General features: G+C 33.8%; 2 protein-coding genes across 2 annotated transcripts; both read right to left on the bottom strand.

Moving 5' to 3' along the window:
- Nucleotides 1-2247: 2247 nt before the first annotated feature.
- On the bottom strand, nucleotides 2248-5936 carry LOC147387680 (glutamate receptor 2.7-like). The gene is made up of 4 exons (XM_086421312.1): nucleotides 5617-5936; nucleotides 5254-5538; nucleotides 4170-5134; nucleotides 2248-2697 (listed from the first exon to the last, which is right to left on the bottom strand). Exons 1-4 carry the CDS (start codon nucleotides 5909-5911, stop codon nucleotides 2365-2367), a joined length of 1878 nt encoding a protein of 625 aa, XP_086277438.1. The 5' UTR covers nucleotides 5912-5936; the 3' UTR covers nucleotides 2248-2364.
- Nucleotides 5937-12573: 6637 nt separating this feature from the next.
- Nucleotides 12574-15245, bottom strand: LOC147387681 (uncharacterized). Its single transcript, XM_086421276.1, has one exon. It carries the CDS (start codon nucleotides 15069-15071, stop codon nucleotides 12786-12788), a length of 2286 nt encoding a protein of 761 aa, XP_086277402.1. The 5' UTR covers nucleotides 15072-15245; the 3' UTR covers nucleotides 12574-12785.
- Nucleotides 15246-17197: the final 1952 nt, after the last annotated feature.

Genomic DNA, 17197 nt, shown 5'->3' on the forward strand with positions numbered 1-17197 from the left:
GGTTGTGGATACGATACGGATGATCTCCATGAATAGCAAATTGAACGAAACCGTCAGATACAACTCAATCTGACGAACTAAAAAACTTGACACGAAACTGGGCAGACTTTAGGGCCTCCGAACCACTCCCTATATATATATGGAGAGAGAGAGAGAGAGAGAGAGAGAGAGATTGTAAATAACTATTTGGCCAACACTTTTGGTCCTACATGGGTTGGAAGTTTCGGAATGAATTGATTTTTGGTGAAGATTATCTTTATAATAAGGAGATAATCCTCACCATTAATCAGCCCATTTCAAAATTTCTAACCTCATGTTTATGAGTGAAAGAATTGTGGACCATCCATTATTTGTAAATAATTTTTAATGGGGTTATAAGTTTCGGAATGGACTGATTTTTAGTAAGGATGGTCTTCTCATCATAGAGACAATCTTCACCAGAAATCAGCCCATTCCAAAACTTCTAACCCATGTAGGCAAAAACTTGTTGGTCAAATAGTTAACACCCGAACGGCTCCCATATGTATAGTAGATCTGGTGACAATCCTTTCTCTTATGGGGTTAGAAGTTTTTAAATGTGCTGATTTTTTGTGATGATGATATCTATGGTAAGAAGATAATCCTCACAAAAATTCAGCCTATTCTAAAACTTCAAAACCCATCAAAAATGATTTATAAGTTGAAGAATTATCAACCATCGTTAAATTGTAAAAAACTTTTGATGGGGTTAGAAGTTTTGAAATGTGCTGATTTTTTGTGAGGATGATAATTATAGTAAGAAAATCAGCCTCACAAAAATCAGCCCATTATAAAACTTCTAACCTCTTCAAAAGTGATTTATAAGTTGAAGAATTCTCGACCGTTATCATTTATCGTTAAATTGTAAACAATTTTTGATAGGGTTAGAAGTTTGAGAATGAGCTGATTTTCTATGAGGATGATCTTCTTATCATAGAGATCTAACTCTAACCCTATAAGACAAAGGATTGTCAACGTGGATTGTGAAATAAGGATTGTCACCTGATCCAAACCATATATATATATATATTGCTTGGTGGATAGACTAGACTTGGATTATATATATATATATATATATATATATATATATCAAGATGGGGAGACAACTATTTGTTAGAATGATTTTTTACAACATCTGGATGTCATTCATTTTGCAAGATCCCACGACGTGTGGCGGTGTTGTAAAAAAAATTTCCACAAGCATCCATGAGAAGAATTTGTTAGAGGCGTGGGGTTGTAAGGTCTGTTTCACTTGCAAAGATCAGGTTAATATCAGATGGATTACTCCAAGCTCTGGTGTTATAAAGCTGAATACCAAAGGATCTTTATCTTCCAATGGGGCTGGATATCATATGGGTTTGTTGCGAGGGATTACCTTGGTAACATCTGCATTTATGGTATGGGTAAGTCTCAATATGTTGAAATTACAACTATTGTGTTAGAGGCCACTTTTCAAGGTCTTTCGGTTTTGCATCAACAAAGATTCACTAAAGTAACTGACTCTACGCTAGCCATTCAAAGTATTTCAGCATCTTGGAATACTTCCTAGAAACACATTACCCTCCTTCGTCAAATCCAAGCTTTAAGACACAACCTCATGGATATTAGTTTTGACTTCGGTTGGCAAGAATCTAATAGAACTGTTGTTTGGTTAGCTAGAAAACGTGCCCTATTATTCTGTTGATTGATTCTTTTGGATAACTCTTCTTATTCTGCTGAGTTGTGCTCTATTATTTCAGCAGATCTTCTTTGTAATTTCTCTCGGCTTTAGCCTCTCAATAAAAGAGGGTGGGCACCGACTTTTATAGCCCCAGCTCACCGATAAAAAAAAAAACTCCCCTTTGAAACATTGGCGTTTGAAAAATGCCACCTTCTAGTATTTATAAAAGAATATATGATGAGGGTGAAAATAGGGTTTTGATCTCAAGTCTATGGTATTACCACTCTCCTTAGCTGAAATCTAAATCAAAAAGATTTTTTTGAGAAGAAATGGAAAAAAATGGAGCAAATAATAAGAAAATAAGATGGTTATCCTTAGAAAAAGAAAGTATTTAATTTAATTGTCTGATCCTAAGACAAAATTTTCTGATGAGTCGTGCTGGGGTGACACAAATGGAGACACAAAGGTGACAAAATGATATGTTGTCGTGCACATTACCATAGATGCTTTTCTGCGAGATACGAGTAAAAAGCATCCACGGTTATGTGCGTGACACCGCATCATTTTGTCACCTTTGTGTCTCCATTAGTGTCATTCCAGCATTTTCCTTTTCTGATTGTCTAAACACATGGGCCTCAATGCCATCAGAACTTGGTATTTTCTGGATTAAACATAATAATGTGTCATCATACTAGAAATTTAAATAACTTACTGTGTGCAAAGAAGAGAGTAGAGAAGGTGAACCACAATGCGGTACCGAGTTGACTCGTCCATGGGCCTCTAAATTCTGGATTGGATCTATGTTCCAAGAACCAAACTATGAACATTGTGTACATCAAGACGGCGCCTGTCACTAACCACGTTTCCATGGTGAAGGGCTTCAAGAACAACCATGCCTTTTGAGAAGATTTCACTGGGGTGATCATCGATAACCCCGACTCAGTATAAGGCTGAGTGAATTCCACGTATTCAAATCGCCTGGCTAGGATCGTCACATCACCCACCACCGCATCGAATTTCTACAATCAATTTTGACCCAAACAGTGATAAGTACAAATTATGGGTAAATTGACCATCATTTGACCCCTTACCCAAGATAAGGTTGTCCCTCTAAAGTCAAATGAGCATCTTTTTAACACTCCAATCTTACAAAATGACATTTAATTTTGTGAATTACAGGAAATTACACTACTAAAACTCAACTGGATTGACCGAGTTGATTTGACTAGAAGGGTGTTTGTTTTGGAATCTAGAATTCGATTAATTCTTGCCTTAATCCAATTCTTAGAATCTGAAAATTAGTTCCAGATTATAAAATGATTCTTCTATATTCAGACTTGGAAATCTACAAAATGAGAAGAAAGAACTTTATATATATATATATATATAATGCAACTTTTTTTACACTTAGGTATACAATATTTAATATCACAACTGAAAAACAGGATCACAAAATATGAGATTTTGATTCTTGATTCTGAAATCTGTGAGATTTAAACATATTTTAAACCATTCCTCATAAACACTAAAACTATGATTAACCAAGATCATGAAATCACATGCATCTCAAGAACCAAAAACATGCTCTCTAATAATTAATTTTAATGGGCGATCTTGTGCCATTGAAGCGGATTAACCAAGAATAATGTTACCTTGTAAATCACTTCGGAAATCTCCAATACGCGTGAACCAATTTAGATCCGCGTGCATTTAATTGGATATAGTCTTAGGGTTCTAGTGATTGATGGAAATCACTTCAAATCAAAATCCTATGTCTCAATCTGTCTTTATGGTCAATTAACTTAAAATCTTGTCAGACGCCGCCCCTCTTAAATAGATGGGAATTGAGGTGGGGACACTTGCCTCGAATTCTTTAAAAACCTCTTTATCGTTCACGTTTTGGTAATTAAAATGAACAGTGAGTCGGAATCATAAATTCATCAAAAGTTGATCACTTTTTCGTAAATATCCCAATAATGTAGTTAACGAGATTTAAAAAATATGAAAATCGGTTTTTATATTGATAATTCAAAATTAAAATCTAGAATCAGAATCTAACGTGATCCAGGGATCATTGTTATACTTGTGAGTTAAATGACGGTTTCTACAAAATAATAATTACATATTACAAGTCAACTATTATTTTCCAAGTCGTAAGTCTTCCAGTAAGACAAGTCAAAGTATGCTAAAAATCATTCCTAAAATTCTCTATGGGTCTAGTCAAGAAAGAAAAGTTTGTGAGCCATGTAAAAGAAACAAATGAAACAATCGTGGAGTTTAATTCAATCTCGAATTTTGATCTTGACTCATTTTTGCTCATGAAAGATTCCAAGATGCATGTTTCCATCATCTCGTCTCGTTCACAAATGATATCAAGAATCCAAGATGACTCACCTCTCACCCGAGACATCTTGGTATTGGATGATTACTGAAACCATGATTTAGAGAAAGAAAGACTAAAAACAAGTGTTTAAGGATTGATGATCCTCACCTCATAACGGACCTGATCCACTAGTTCATCGTAGGTGCCCTTGAATGCCTTGAACTCGTATTGTAAATCATAGCCGAGATGATCTAAAGCCTGTTTGAAGACATCAATGCAGAAGCCTGTGGGTTCCTCTCCCTCTTTCACCATCACAAAATTCTTAAATATGGGACTTCTTGGTATACCAATCTTCAACTTTTCTAAATCCCTAGGCATCAACGATCTTCGTGGGGGCCTCTCTAGTAGGCCCTCTGGCCAATTCACTACTCTACCCAATGCTTCCATGGTCCCACCTTTCTCTCCCCAAAACCCCAATTCTATTGACCATAATTTGAGCTCCATGTAACCCTTCTTGATCACATTAACAATCTGGTAAACCTGATTTTGTGATAATTCACCACTTTCGAATCGAATTTCACCACTTAAACCACTAAAATTACTCGACAAAATATTTTTTAACAATGTTTTTGGGGTAGTAATATTGTTGGTAAGTCTCTCCATTGCTCTTGCAACACTAGAAATGGTATCATAAGCCCTTAACGTGTAAATTCCTGGATCGTACATATCTTCATCTAGATATTCTGATCGAAATTTTTTTCTGAATTTGATCGAAAAGTCTTGGAAAGATTGGGTAGTCTCCGAGAAGTGGGATTTAATTCCTATAACACCTTCCATGGAAGACATGACCGATGAATTAAGGGCATCGAAGACATTTGTAATTGAGTCTGTAGTTATCCAAACAGAATCTTTTCCCATTAAATCCATTTCTTTTGCTTCTGTAAACATATGGGAAGCTAATTGTATCGATGAGTGAACGATGAAGATTCTGGATTGCTTACTCTTTAACTTCTTTAGTTCTTCTCGAATTACTTTCTTTGGATCGGAATGAGAAGAAAAGTGTGGAAGAGCTAACCAGTACTCGATCTCCGAACCAACATCTCGAAGAGCGTCTGAGAGAAGTGTGACAATGCCTGTGTCAAGGGAATAATTCTCCAATTGTTATTGGATAAATTATGGGAACCCTAATACGATTTCTATGAAATATAATAGATCGAAAAAAAAAAAAAAGTAAAAATAATATGATTGTAACCTGTATCACCACCATAAGCATCATCTTCATAGATTACAATGACTTTACGCCACCCATAAGAGCCAACAATGTTAGCCACACATTTCATTTGGAGGGAAGCATTGCTAGCCATCCGAGCCAAGAAAGGCCATCGAACAGACGTTAAGGGAGGAGTAATAGTGGCTGTAGTAAAAGAAATCACAGGTACTTGTGCTCGATTTCCTACTTCAGCAACTAAAGCCGCCTCCTGCCATGTCTCCATACCGATAATTGCTTGAACTTGTTTATCTTTAATGAGATTATTAGCTGCACCCACACAAAATTGAGGAATAATTAGAGATGTTAAAGATAAGTATAACTAAAGTTTTTAGGTAGAAATGTTACCTTCAGAGGCTGCTTTGAGGGGATCTCCACCGGAGTCGCTTATATGGAGGACTAATTCGTAATTGTTGCTCGACCGGCGGTTGTTAAATTCTTGGATTCCAATTTCCATGGCTACCTTCTCTTCTCTTCCAATACGGGAATTAGCGTCGATAATGGCACCAATGTTCATAATTTTGTTGTTGTTTTGGGCTGTTGTGATCCCTCCATGGGAGAGAAGAATGAAGAAGTAGAAGAAGATGAAGAGGAATTTAGATAGAGAAAATTTAGTAACAGCGACAGATATTGGGAGAGGCATTTGGAATTTGAAGGTCTAGAGCTTGTTTTTCATAATTGGAACAAAACGAAAAAAAAAACTCTAATTTATAGAGATTGCATGCTGATTCGGTCAAGTTGAAAAAAGTATTAACGTTGAGAAATTCAATTGGATGGAAACTTATAAACCAATTGAAGTAGAAGAGTCAAAGGATTTAATGGAGTGATTATTTGCTCACATCATTGTGAGCAAAATTTACTCACAGGCAAACACCGTTTTGACATGTGGCACTGATTGATATAAATAATAATAAGAAAATTTTTCTCTTGCCCGCACATCCACTGCCCAGGTATCTTTATTTTTAAATTTCAAATCTTAAAAAGTATTGTGGGATCCGCATGAATTAACATATTGGCAATCAAACACCTCAACCTCTAGACTTCACGAAAAATCTCATGGTAAAAGAAAACAAATTTTTTCGAGCTTAATCACTAGTGTTGAAAATGGACGGCTATCGAGCACCTAAATTTAAAATTAAAAAATAATGGTGAAAAATAACTTTTTTTTTTTTCCGAAATTCATAGAATTTCATCCTCTACAATACTTTTGTATTGGATCATATTTTTGAATGCCACAACATGATCTTATTAGGAAATTTCGATTTTTTACCATGGGTAAAAGAGAAAAATTCTCTTATTATTGCTTATGTCATCAATGCCACATGTCAAAATGGTGTTGGTCTGCGAGCTAACAATTACTAGATCAAAAGCTAATATGAATTACTTCAACCATTGTTGGGCAATGTTTTAAAAATCGAACTGATGATCTATTAAAATCCAACACCAACCCAATTGAAAGAGCCCAAACTTTTTACTCAAGTCTAATTTCTAGAATCTTCTTAAAGAAAATTCTAGATGTTTTTTTTTTTTTTTTTTAATAAGAGAAAAGTATAAAATTCTAGAATAGTAGATATTTTGGTGAAAAATTCTAGACTAATAGATATTTTTGTGGAAAGTTCTAGATGACAAATTATAACTATTAGATTAAAAATGTGTTAGCACAATCCTACCCATTAATCAAAGAGGTGCCACAAGTATAAATAGGGGTGAGTTCTCTCATTTTCAATCAAGTAGTAAGAAAACAAGTCGTGAGAATCAAGTAGTAAGCAAACAAGTTGTGAAAAACAAGTTTGAGAAGTTGTAGAAAGTGTGAGTGTTTGTAAAAGTTGTGTTTTTTTCTTAATAGAGTGTTATTTTCTTATTCAACTTGTAAGTGATATTTTTATTGAGGGTATAATACAAGTAATTTATTTACATGTTTATATTCAATATTTGTGCATATAGAATCAAGTACTCTAGATTTTCCTCAACATGATCAAACTGAAATTCTGCTTCATTGATCAAAACCCAATCTGAAAGTCAACCAGGGTTCAACTCGGTCAATGAGAAATAAAAAGAATAATAATGGATGATAATTAATATAATTAAGATTTAAGAAATTAAATTTTTTTTAAGTAATTCAAAATTTTAACTTTCATTATTATTCAATAAAGGATAATTAGATTAAAATTTTAATAAGGTACGTGATATCTCAGCCTTTAATGTATGAAGTTTTTGTAAAGTCTCTTCCATGTTTGAGTTTTACTATAAACCTATAAAATAAGCAACTTTATGGATTTTTCCATTATATCTCTAATACTTTATTGGGTAAATTCTCAAAAAATTACAAAAGTTTTTGGTATTTTTGAAAAGTTGCTAATGTTGACAAAGTTATTAAGAGTGGAAGAATTATAGAATTACTATGTGAAATCTAATGTAAGGGCATAGACGTAAAAAAGAAGGGATTTTCTTGAGGAATAAGGTGCTAATGATAGGGTTTACTTAGGCATTTCCTAAAACAAATCTTGAGCACTCCAATGCTCACATCTCATCAAAATTATCTAACCAAATGATCTTTAAGAGAAGCATAGGCACAAAAAAAAAAAAAAAAACAAGGATTCGTGGGTAAAGGTAAGGACTAGGCCAAAAATGGCTTAGTCGATAGGTTAACCACGACCTGGCTGAAATCCTCAATTAAAGAGCCTCTGAGGCCTTTTGTTATCTCTAACGAACTTCTTTAGATCAAGCCTATTTTCAAAAGATTTTTGGTGCTCTCGGACTTGGTGTAAACAAAAATGGGGTGTCTACAATATGTATTTAAATCCTAAAAAGTTAATTATTTTAATCATAATATACACAATCCCAGTTAACTCGATCAAGTTTTACTAACTCGAATGAGATATTCATGATCTTGTCTAAGTCATCTCAATTATCTCACAGGATACCATGCAACTCAGACGAGACCAAGACAATACCAAGGCGACTCAGACAAGATTCGAAACCATGGTTTTGACACGAAACTGGTATCCTTTGGATAATTATCCATAATACCCTTGTTGTTTGGACTTAATCCATGGGAAACAAATGTGTCATTGGCAATACACTTCATAACACAAAAATTCAATACAGGATCAAAGCGTCACATTTTTTCTGCATCCTGAGATGAAACAAGTATGAAATTGAAACATTCCGGTATCGTTCAGCTCAATTCAATTTTGAGAGAGAGAGAGAGAGATGAGCTCCCCTCATGTATTGTAAATATTTGAGATATCTCAGCCCTGTGTTTTCGACCGAATGATGTGTCATTTGACCTTGGTCTATTCTAAAATATGTTTTTAATTGTTGAAATTAATGTTTCGAATTTCTCATATGTCTTGGGATATTTTGGTAATGTTTTGACAATGTTTTTGTATCGTTTTGAGTTTTTAAATATTAAAATAACGGAACGAAATGAGATTTTAAACCATGATATGTTCAACAGTTCACTTAAAATTTGATTAAAATAGATGGAGAATGACTAGTTATCACGACTCATATGAATAAAACCTTTTCAAAATTTAACTCAATAGAATAATTGAAATCATGCAAAATTTTCCTAGTGAGCAAGAACACTTTGGTACTTCTACACATGTTTGTTAAATATTTTAATTTATGTGGGTCAAAAGATATAGTATTTCTAAAAAAATTGAATTCTTTAATTGAATAATAAATTAATAAGGGAATTAAAAAGGTTTTAGTCAATCCTTTTTCTTCGTGGATTGAGAAAGAGAGTTGTTATTGGCACACAAACTTCTTAAGTTATTTATCACTCCCCGATTAAATATTAAAACACGTTATTTAAACATTACAAAGATTTTGGCTTAAGAGAGATGAATGAACAGTGATGATGGCTTTAAGGAGGGATCTCTAAATGATATACTCCAATAATATTTAATTAAGCATAAATAAATTATATAATTATTATTTCAAATAATAATTTATGAAAGTATGAGCTTTATATCTTAATACAATGCAACATACCCATATTTTATATGGGACGCACTAGTTGCACACCACTAATTGTTGTTTGCATCTAACCTTTAAAAAAAAAGTTTATTTTTTAAACTTTGATTTCAACCTACTAGTTGCACTTCATTACTCATGTTCCCATGGCTTCTTCAATGTTCATGTTGTATTTTTCTTCTGATTGATTTTACTCAAATTCCTGTTGGCACCAATTGAATGTATTGGTCTTCCCATCTGTAGTTAGGCTTTCTTTATAAATTGATAAGAGCCTATGTTTAGATCTAATCTTTTGGAATTACTTGATCACAAACTAGTTCAAAGTGTCGACATGGATTCCAACGAGTTTCATAAGCCTCGCAATAGCTTTAAAATCACCTAAACTAGTCTTTCCTTAGTTTATCAATCCGAATACATGACAATTACAAGGGATTTGTGATATTTGCACATAAATTAGACTATACAAAAATAATTGAACCAACAATAATTTATATGAGCATGATTGGGGAAGAAGAAGAAAATGAGTATAATATTTTTTCTATTATTTTTCAAGTATAATCATCTAAATGGAGTGCAAAGAGGAATTTTAAAGTGATGGAGAGCAATTCGTAATGGATGGTGTGCAACTGGTCGGTCCCTTTTTATATTCTCCGTGGATTTAATTTTATATGGTATATGAAGTTACTAAGGCCATAAATATGAATTCTTTTTCTTCTTTTTAGAGCAATATAAAGTACTTTTATTTTATATCTTGGGAGAAAATCGAGTGATCCACATTTTTGTAGGTATATGACCATTAGTTCATCACAACAGTTGAAATCAACAATTAAAACCTTATTTCAAGGCGATCCTTTCCGGGGAAAAAAAAATTTTGAAATCAAGATCTTGAGTATAACAATCCGAAACATCAACAAAATATATCGAGTTTTTTTTTTTTTTCCTAATAAATAAAATTCTTGGAAGTAGAACAAAAGTGCCCCAAAGAAAAAATCAACTCTCGGACAAGGAACTCGAGGGACCACCTTGCAATGAGCGAGAAGATGACCTATGTTGAACACGAAATATTGAATATTCTAGGGTCAATATTTTGGTTGAACAAAAGTGTTTTACGTTAACATTCTGAAATGAAAGAAAACTTTGAACCATAACCATGGTAGGAATATGTCTTTCTATTTAGAAATTTCTTAGTTATGTATTTGAAAATTGTGTGGCCATGGTTTGGTTTGGAAAAAATGAGTGTCATAGTCTAGACTGAAAAGAATTGGAATTATTGTTGAACATTTAATGGTCAAGTAAACTTAATATAGTCATGGAAAACTCTAGAAAACCCTGGTTTGAACCTTAGAATACAGAGTTAAAGCTAGCATGAGTGATGACCCATGAATTTACAGTCCACCCCTTGGCCTACTTCGACCCCTAAAGTTAGCTGGATTGGTGATTTTCTACCCATTTCACTCGAGCCCATGGGTTAAGAAAACATATTTGATATTGCCAACAACTTTTGCTAACGATGGAACATGTGAATAATCAAAATATGAAGCAAATTTAAAATTTTCAAAAGACTTAGGGTGGGTTTGATAGCCGAGTGGTACCTGTGGCTTTTGGCAAATATCCCCTAAAGTTTGACAATTATTTAAGATACCCCCTTATTTTCGATGGCCCAGCTGTTTTATCAAATTAATGACACATCCCTTGTTTTTTTTTTTTTCTCTCGACTAAGAAAAAAATCATTGGATAACTTTATTTTTAAACCATTCATCTTCAAGGGTCTTCTATCTTTACGCTAAATTAATTTTAAAATATTCACATCTTTGGTCTAAAATTTTCTATTAAAAAGTTTGATTATCTTCTATTTTAAAAATCTTACTTTGCTTAATTTTGAGGTTGAAAACTTTAGTGGAAATTCTCAATAAGATGTACCTGAATAAACAAACTGTATATTACAAATATTTTGCTATTTCATAAGATGCTCCACACATTATTTGGGTGTGATGGATAGGCTATCCAATTGAATAACATACCTCTTAAAACTTGAGAGAAGCTCAACTATTTCCATACATTATTGGCTGACAAACACATTATGCCATCTCCCAAGTAACATGATAAGAAAACTTGGTCTAACTAGTGCGTGAATGAAGCTTTCCAACCAAAGACGAAATTATTAATGTATGAATGTGATGTCATGTCAAGTGTGTACAAATTCGCACATTTCCAAGGTCTTCATACCAGAAATGCACATCATCCACTCCGATCTAAGGTGCCAGACAACATTATCTACAAGTCTCAAATTTAATTCACAAGCACACGAATTAAATGTAGATAATTTCCAGCCCTTCTCTCTAATACTTTATCACCATGCATAGCAGATTTGAATACACTTTTGGGTGCTCAAGAAGCATCCAAGTTAATAAATTGAGTGTAGCAGAGATGAGGATGTTGAGATTGGTGACTATAAAGATTAGAAAAGACAAAATAAAATGTGAAACACATTTGAAAAAATGTAGGAGTAGCTCCAATAGGCGAAATCTTTAAATGCATTACTTTATTTTTTCTTACAACCTCCAATTAGTAACAATTAACGTGCTTTTAACAATTTTTTGATAAGTTGCTTTTAACAATTAAAATAGAATTCTTCAACTTTGAACGTCTTTGATGAATTATGCACTTGTGGTTTAGTTTTTTCCACCATTACACAATTGTTGTCTTCTAGTTGTAATATATAATATGATTGCTGTTTTTAAGGACAAAGGATCAATGTTTGTTTAAGAAAAAAAAAGTAATTTATATGGTGTACAGAGTATGGTTTTTCATGGAGTGGATTCCCAACATTTTGGGAGTAGGTTCCATTATATTGGGAGCGGATTGGAAAAAGTTCGTATCTCAAAGCACCAGAGCGAAGTTTGGGAGTGGGTGCAACACCCCTAACATAAGGATTTGGCCACTAACATCACAAATATGAGTCAGTTTGTTATAATAAACATGAGATGCCAATAAAACCATTAGCCACCAATAAGTTATGACTACTACTACCCGAGACAAATTTAAGTCGCTATCTTTCTTCAAGTTCCTCCTGAAGATTAATGGAAGTTGGGGAGAGAGAGTATGATGCATACAACTTCAATTCCAATTCTCATTGTGATATATAGCATCAGTAGTTATAGATTGAAACATGACAATTGACTAGCATGGAAAATGACAAAACAAATAGGTGATCTTTCTAAGTTGTCTAATAAACCTACAGATGTTCCGAAGAAAAAAAAAATATCCTCAACATCGAACCAAGGGGAACTAACCAAATGAGTTGCCACAAGGAACATGTGTAGATAAATAAAAAGTTCCTCACAAGGAAACTACTTAGAGATTCATTCATATAGACATTGATATACAAAACAAACAAGTACATAACTTGATGTCACAGTGAAGAAAGAAACTAAGTTCATTTGTACATGATAACTACCATGCTATAGCTAAGACAACATTATCAAATCAAAAGATCTTGTGTGCAGTCCTACTTATACCTCCATGGGAATGCATTCTCATGTTTCTGATCTCTTAATCTTTGCAAATCTTATTTCTTTAAGAAGTTTGAATTCCTCCCCAAACTCCAATAACCTTTTACTCAGCAGAATGACGTCGTTTAGATATACTTGTAACCTGCCAAACCAAGTAGCTTGGAAATCCTTGATCTTTTGCTCAACCATGCAACGCTGCACCTTCTCTTCTTCCTCTTGCTCTAAGAGCTGTTTTTCCAATTCCATGGTGCTAAGAACAATTCCACCTGGCCCACCAACATCCCTATAAAGGGGTTCCTCTGGATGTGGAAAACATTCTCTATACTCGGAGAATGCCCTTCGGGTTTCCTTCAAAGCCTTTCTATAACCTTCTAATAGATTGCTCATGACATGGAGTTCATGTTCAAGCTTATAAATCTCAGATTCTTTCTTTTGCACTTCACATCTGGATTTATGAAGGTTTGCATCCCTTTGTTGTAGCTCAGACATTAAAAACTCCTGATTCACATGGGCATTATTGCACGCTTGATCTTTCATCGCATACATCATTCTAGCTTTGCCCACCCAACTATTTATTTGTTCCAAGCACAAGTCAAAGTCCATTGATTTATGGTCCCAAGCTCCATCGTTCCGCATTCTCTTAGGGTGATCATTGAAGGAATGAAGAGTTGCATCCTCTTCACTAAGCTCTCTCTTGCAAGCATTGCCGAACATAGACGGACCACCAAGATTCATATGGGTGTCAGCCCTCGATTGAAGAAATTCCCCAGGAGAATGATCATGGAGGTCCATCGGTAAGCTATAAGGAATCGAAGTCTCCATTGCTTGAAGAAGGTCAGTAGAAGCTAACCTCTCGATGGTAGTACATTTCGACGAAAGGCCATACCTTTCAATCTCTTCTTTGTCTTCTTTTATGCATCGACCCTCCAAATCCTCAACTTCATTTAGATTACAACGTTTCAAGCAATGATCATCGATATTGTTCTTTCCATCCAAAAGCCACTCTGCAGGATCTCCAAGTTCCTCCTTGCAGTCATGGAAGTCCATAACACCCTCATCGGTGTCATCACTAACTTTCTGTTCACTCTCATTCTTATCATGCCCAACACTCAATTCAGTTTTTTGTTTCTCCGATTCTTGACGCTCAAAATCTTCCAAACTCCCCATCTTCAAATCAATGGTTTCTTCTCCTTCCTCCATAGGAACCTCCGACGTACATTCTTCTTTGAAGAGATCAGCCCGTTGAGACTTCATCAAGTACTGCAAATGTGAAGCATAATAACAAGGCCCTATTTGAGGCGCCTGCGACAGCTCCTTCTCCACCATAAACCATATCAAGCCAGGCCAATCAACCTTATGTGGTTGCCTCTCTTTGACAAACCGTGTCCATGTCAAAACCTCGTTTGGCATCATCCACATATCCTCATGAAGAAGAATCCAATTCGACACGAATTCCCCAATAAATGCAATTGATTCTTCATTTAACACATCAGAATCCAAATCCAAACTCTCCACAGCCACATTCTTATCTTTCTTCACAGGAAGCTTTAGAGCTCGAGCAAGATCAGCTCGGTTAACCATGATTCGACAATCATTCACAGTGCTATAACGTAAACTAGAATTGTAATTCGCAATAAGCAGGGTAAGAAGATCACTTCGGATCTCTCGATCAAATTCAAGATGAACAAAATCCCATAACCCTAGACGTCTGAAAAGCTTCTCGTGTTTGGAGAAATCTAGGGTTTTACTAGGAACAAAAGGGATAGGTTTCAGATTCTTCTTAATTAGCTGAATTTTCTTCTCTAGAGCCGCTCGTTGTCTTGGATTCATGGCTTTTTTCTTCTTGGAAACCTTTCTAGAGAAATTGGTGATGGTAGGAGTAGAAATTTCTGGATCAGGAAGATTAAAGAGAGTAGAATGAGAAGGAATCATACCTTCTTGTTCTTCAACTTCCTGTTGTTCCTCTTCTTCGATCAAATTGTGACTTTGAGTCTGCAAGTCTTCTGGGATCGAATTAGGGTTCTGAATCACCAACTCTTCCTCTACTTCGACTATTCTAGGGTTTCGAATTGGTAACTCTTCCTCTACTTCGATCATTTTAGGGTTTTGGATTTGCAACTGTTCTTGTTCTGCTTCTTCTTCTTCTTCGATTGTTTCAAGTGTTTGAATCTGGAACGCTTCTTCTCCCATTACTTTAGGGTTTTCGACCTGCAACTCCTCTCCTTCTACTTCTTCTAGGATCATTTTAGGGTTTTGAGTTTGGGAATTAGGGCGAATTGCCTTTCTGGGCTTCCTCTTACTCTTAGTCATGGAGATTAGTACTTTGTAGATATAAAAAAAAAAAAAAAAACAAAGAAAAACTCTTTCCCGCTCCTCTTGTATGTAAGTGTTTGTGCAGAGCGCAAGATCTCTGCCTTTGATTCTTTCCTGTAATGGAATGGGCTCCTCGTAGTGGGAAATTTTTCTTTCTTTTTCTTCTCTATTTCTTTTCTTTCTTTTTCTTCTCTATTTCTTTTTTTCTTTTTTTTTTTTTTTTTGAATTTCTTCTATTTCTTATTTAATTTTTTTGAAATAATGATGGAATCCTTGGGCCCAAAAGCCCATTAACCCGACCCATCCGGATCCGGTCCACCTGAAAAAAAAAAAAAAGGGTTTATGAGTCCTACAAAGTATGAACAGATGAAAAAATTTCTGTCAAATTTGGTTGGACAAGGGCTGAATAGAGCCCAGTCTAGTCCAACCTGCTACTTATTTTATAGGGAAAATTACTTGGGATGAAAATTATCTAGGATTCTGGTTTGAGTTTGGGCAAAAAAAATTTGATCAAACCAAATTAAGGGTTTGCCCGTGGAACGAACATCTTCTTCAGGATTAAGGGTAAAAGAGGAAAAATAATAAAATTGGAGGGGTGTTATTGAAAACAGGGGATAAAAGAAAATGCAATATATAAAGTTGAATAGGTATTCTTGGAAAGAGATATAAAGAGAAATTGAAATAAAATTTGGAGTATTCTTAGAAGAAAAATACTTTCCTTACTAAAGTAAATAAAGAAAGTTTCTTGTGACATCCAAAAACATGATCAGATGCCACAAAGTTAAATTCTAATAACTTTTGGGGAAATTATCAAAAATATCAATAAAAAAAAAAATTATTTATCAAAAATAATCTAAGTTTTAAAAAATTAGAAAAAAGATACAAATCCGATCATTCAAAGACTGATTTTTCTCTCTCTTCACTTTTCTATCATCTTTCTCTTTCCTCAACATTTAAAAAAAAAATCAAATTTTTTTAAATACCGGCCATTCAAAGACCGATTTTTCTCTCTCTTCACTTTTCTATCATCTTTCTCTCTCCTCAACATTTAAAAAAAAAATCAAAATTTTTTTAAATACCGGTCATTCAAAGACCGATTTTTCTCTCTTTTCACTTCTCTCTCCTTAACATTTAAAAAAAAATCAAATTTTTTTTAAATACCGGTCATTCAAAGATCTTGATTTCGTCCGAGATTTCGGCGTCAACACACATAAATTAAAGGTAAATAAAATAGTATTTTTCATTTTTTTTTCTTTTTATAACAAATCATGAAAGTATAGACCTAGATCTAGATCAAAATTTAAACAAAATTAAGATATCAAGATTTTCAACACTTAAAGTGCCGAAAATTTAAAATTAAATTTTTTTCTTCGGTACTTAAAATGTCGATGTACTTTCACTCGCTTTTTCCTTGCAAATTTTCCTTTTCTGGATTTCGTTTGAGATTTTGACGTCGACATACATCAATTAAAGGTAAATAAAATAGTTTTTTCCATTTTTTTTTTCTTTTATAACAAATGATGAAAGTGTGGGTCTAGACTAGATCAAAATTTAAACAAAATCAAGATATCAAGATCTTTGAACAAAATCAAGATATCAAGCTAACAATAAATGCATCTACATCACTCGAAATCATTTTATATTATAACATTATTTTCATTTGAATCGTACGCAATATTATGGTCGATATTAGTATTTAGATATTGATTTGATGAACTAGACCCATTTTGATCATAATTTGATTGATACGTTCTAATATTTTCATGATGTACCATAAAAAAATATTATACTTTGGGAATTTTGATTATTATTTAATATATATTCCCAACTTCCTTTGTCAAAAATATCAATTAAAATTTTTTTATTATCTAAATTGATAATTGACTTTATCGAAAATGGTTGTTGAATATTGCAAATCGAAAAAATTAAAACTTGTAACTTGGAATATGAAATTTTTGATGAAGTCTTTGAATGACCGGTATTTAAAAAAAATTCGATTTTTTTTTAAATGTTGAGGAGAGAGAAAGAGGAGAGAGAAAAACCGGTCTTTGAATGACCGGTATTTTAAAGAGGGAGAAAGGGGATAGAAAGTGAAGAAAGAGAAAAATCGGTCTTTGAATGAC

This window comes from Akebia trifoliata, chromosome 13, assembly GCF_017979445.1.
Source record: "Akebia trifoliata isolate Shusen 1 chromosome 13, ASM1797944v1, whole genome shotgun sequence".
In the NCBI taxonomy this organism is placed as follows: domain Eukaryota; kingdom Viridiplantae; phylum Streptophyta; class Magnoliopsida; order Ranunculales; family Lardizabalaceae; genus Akebia; species Akebia trifoliata.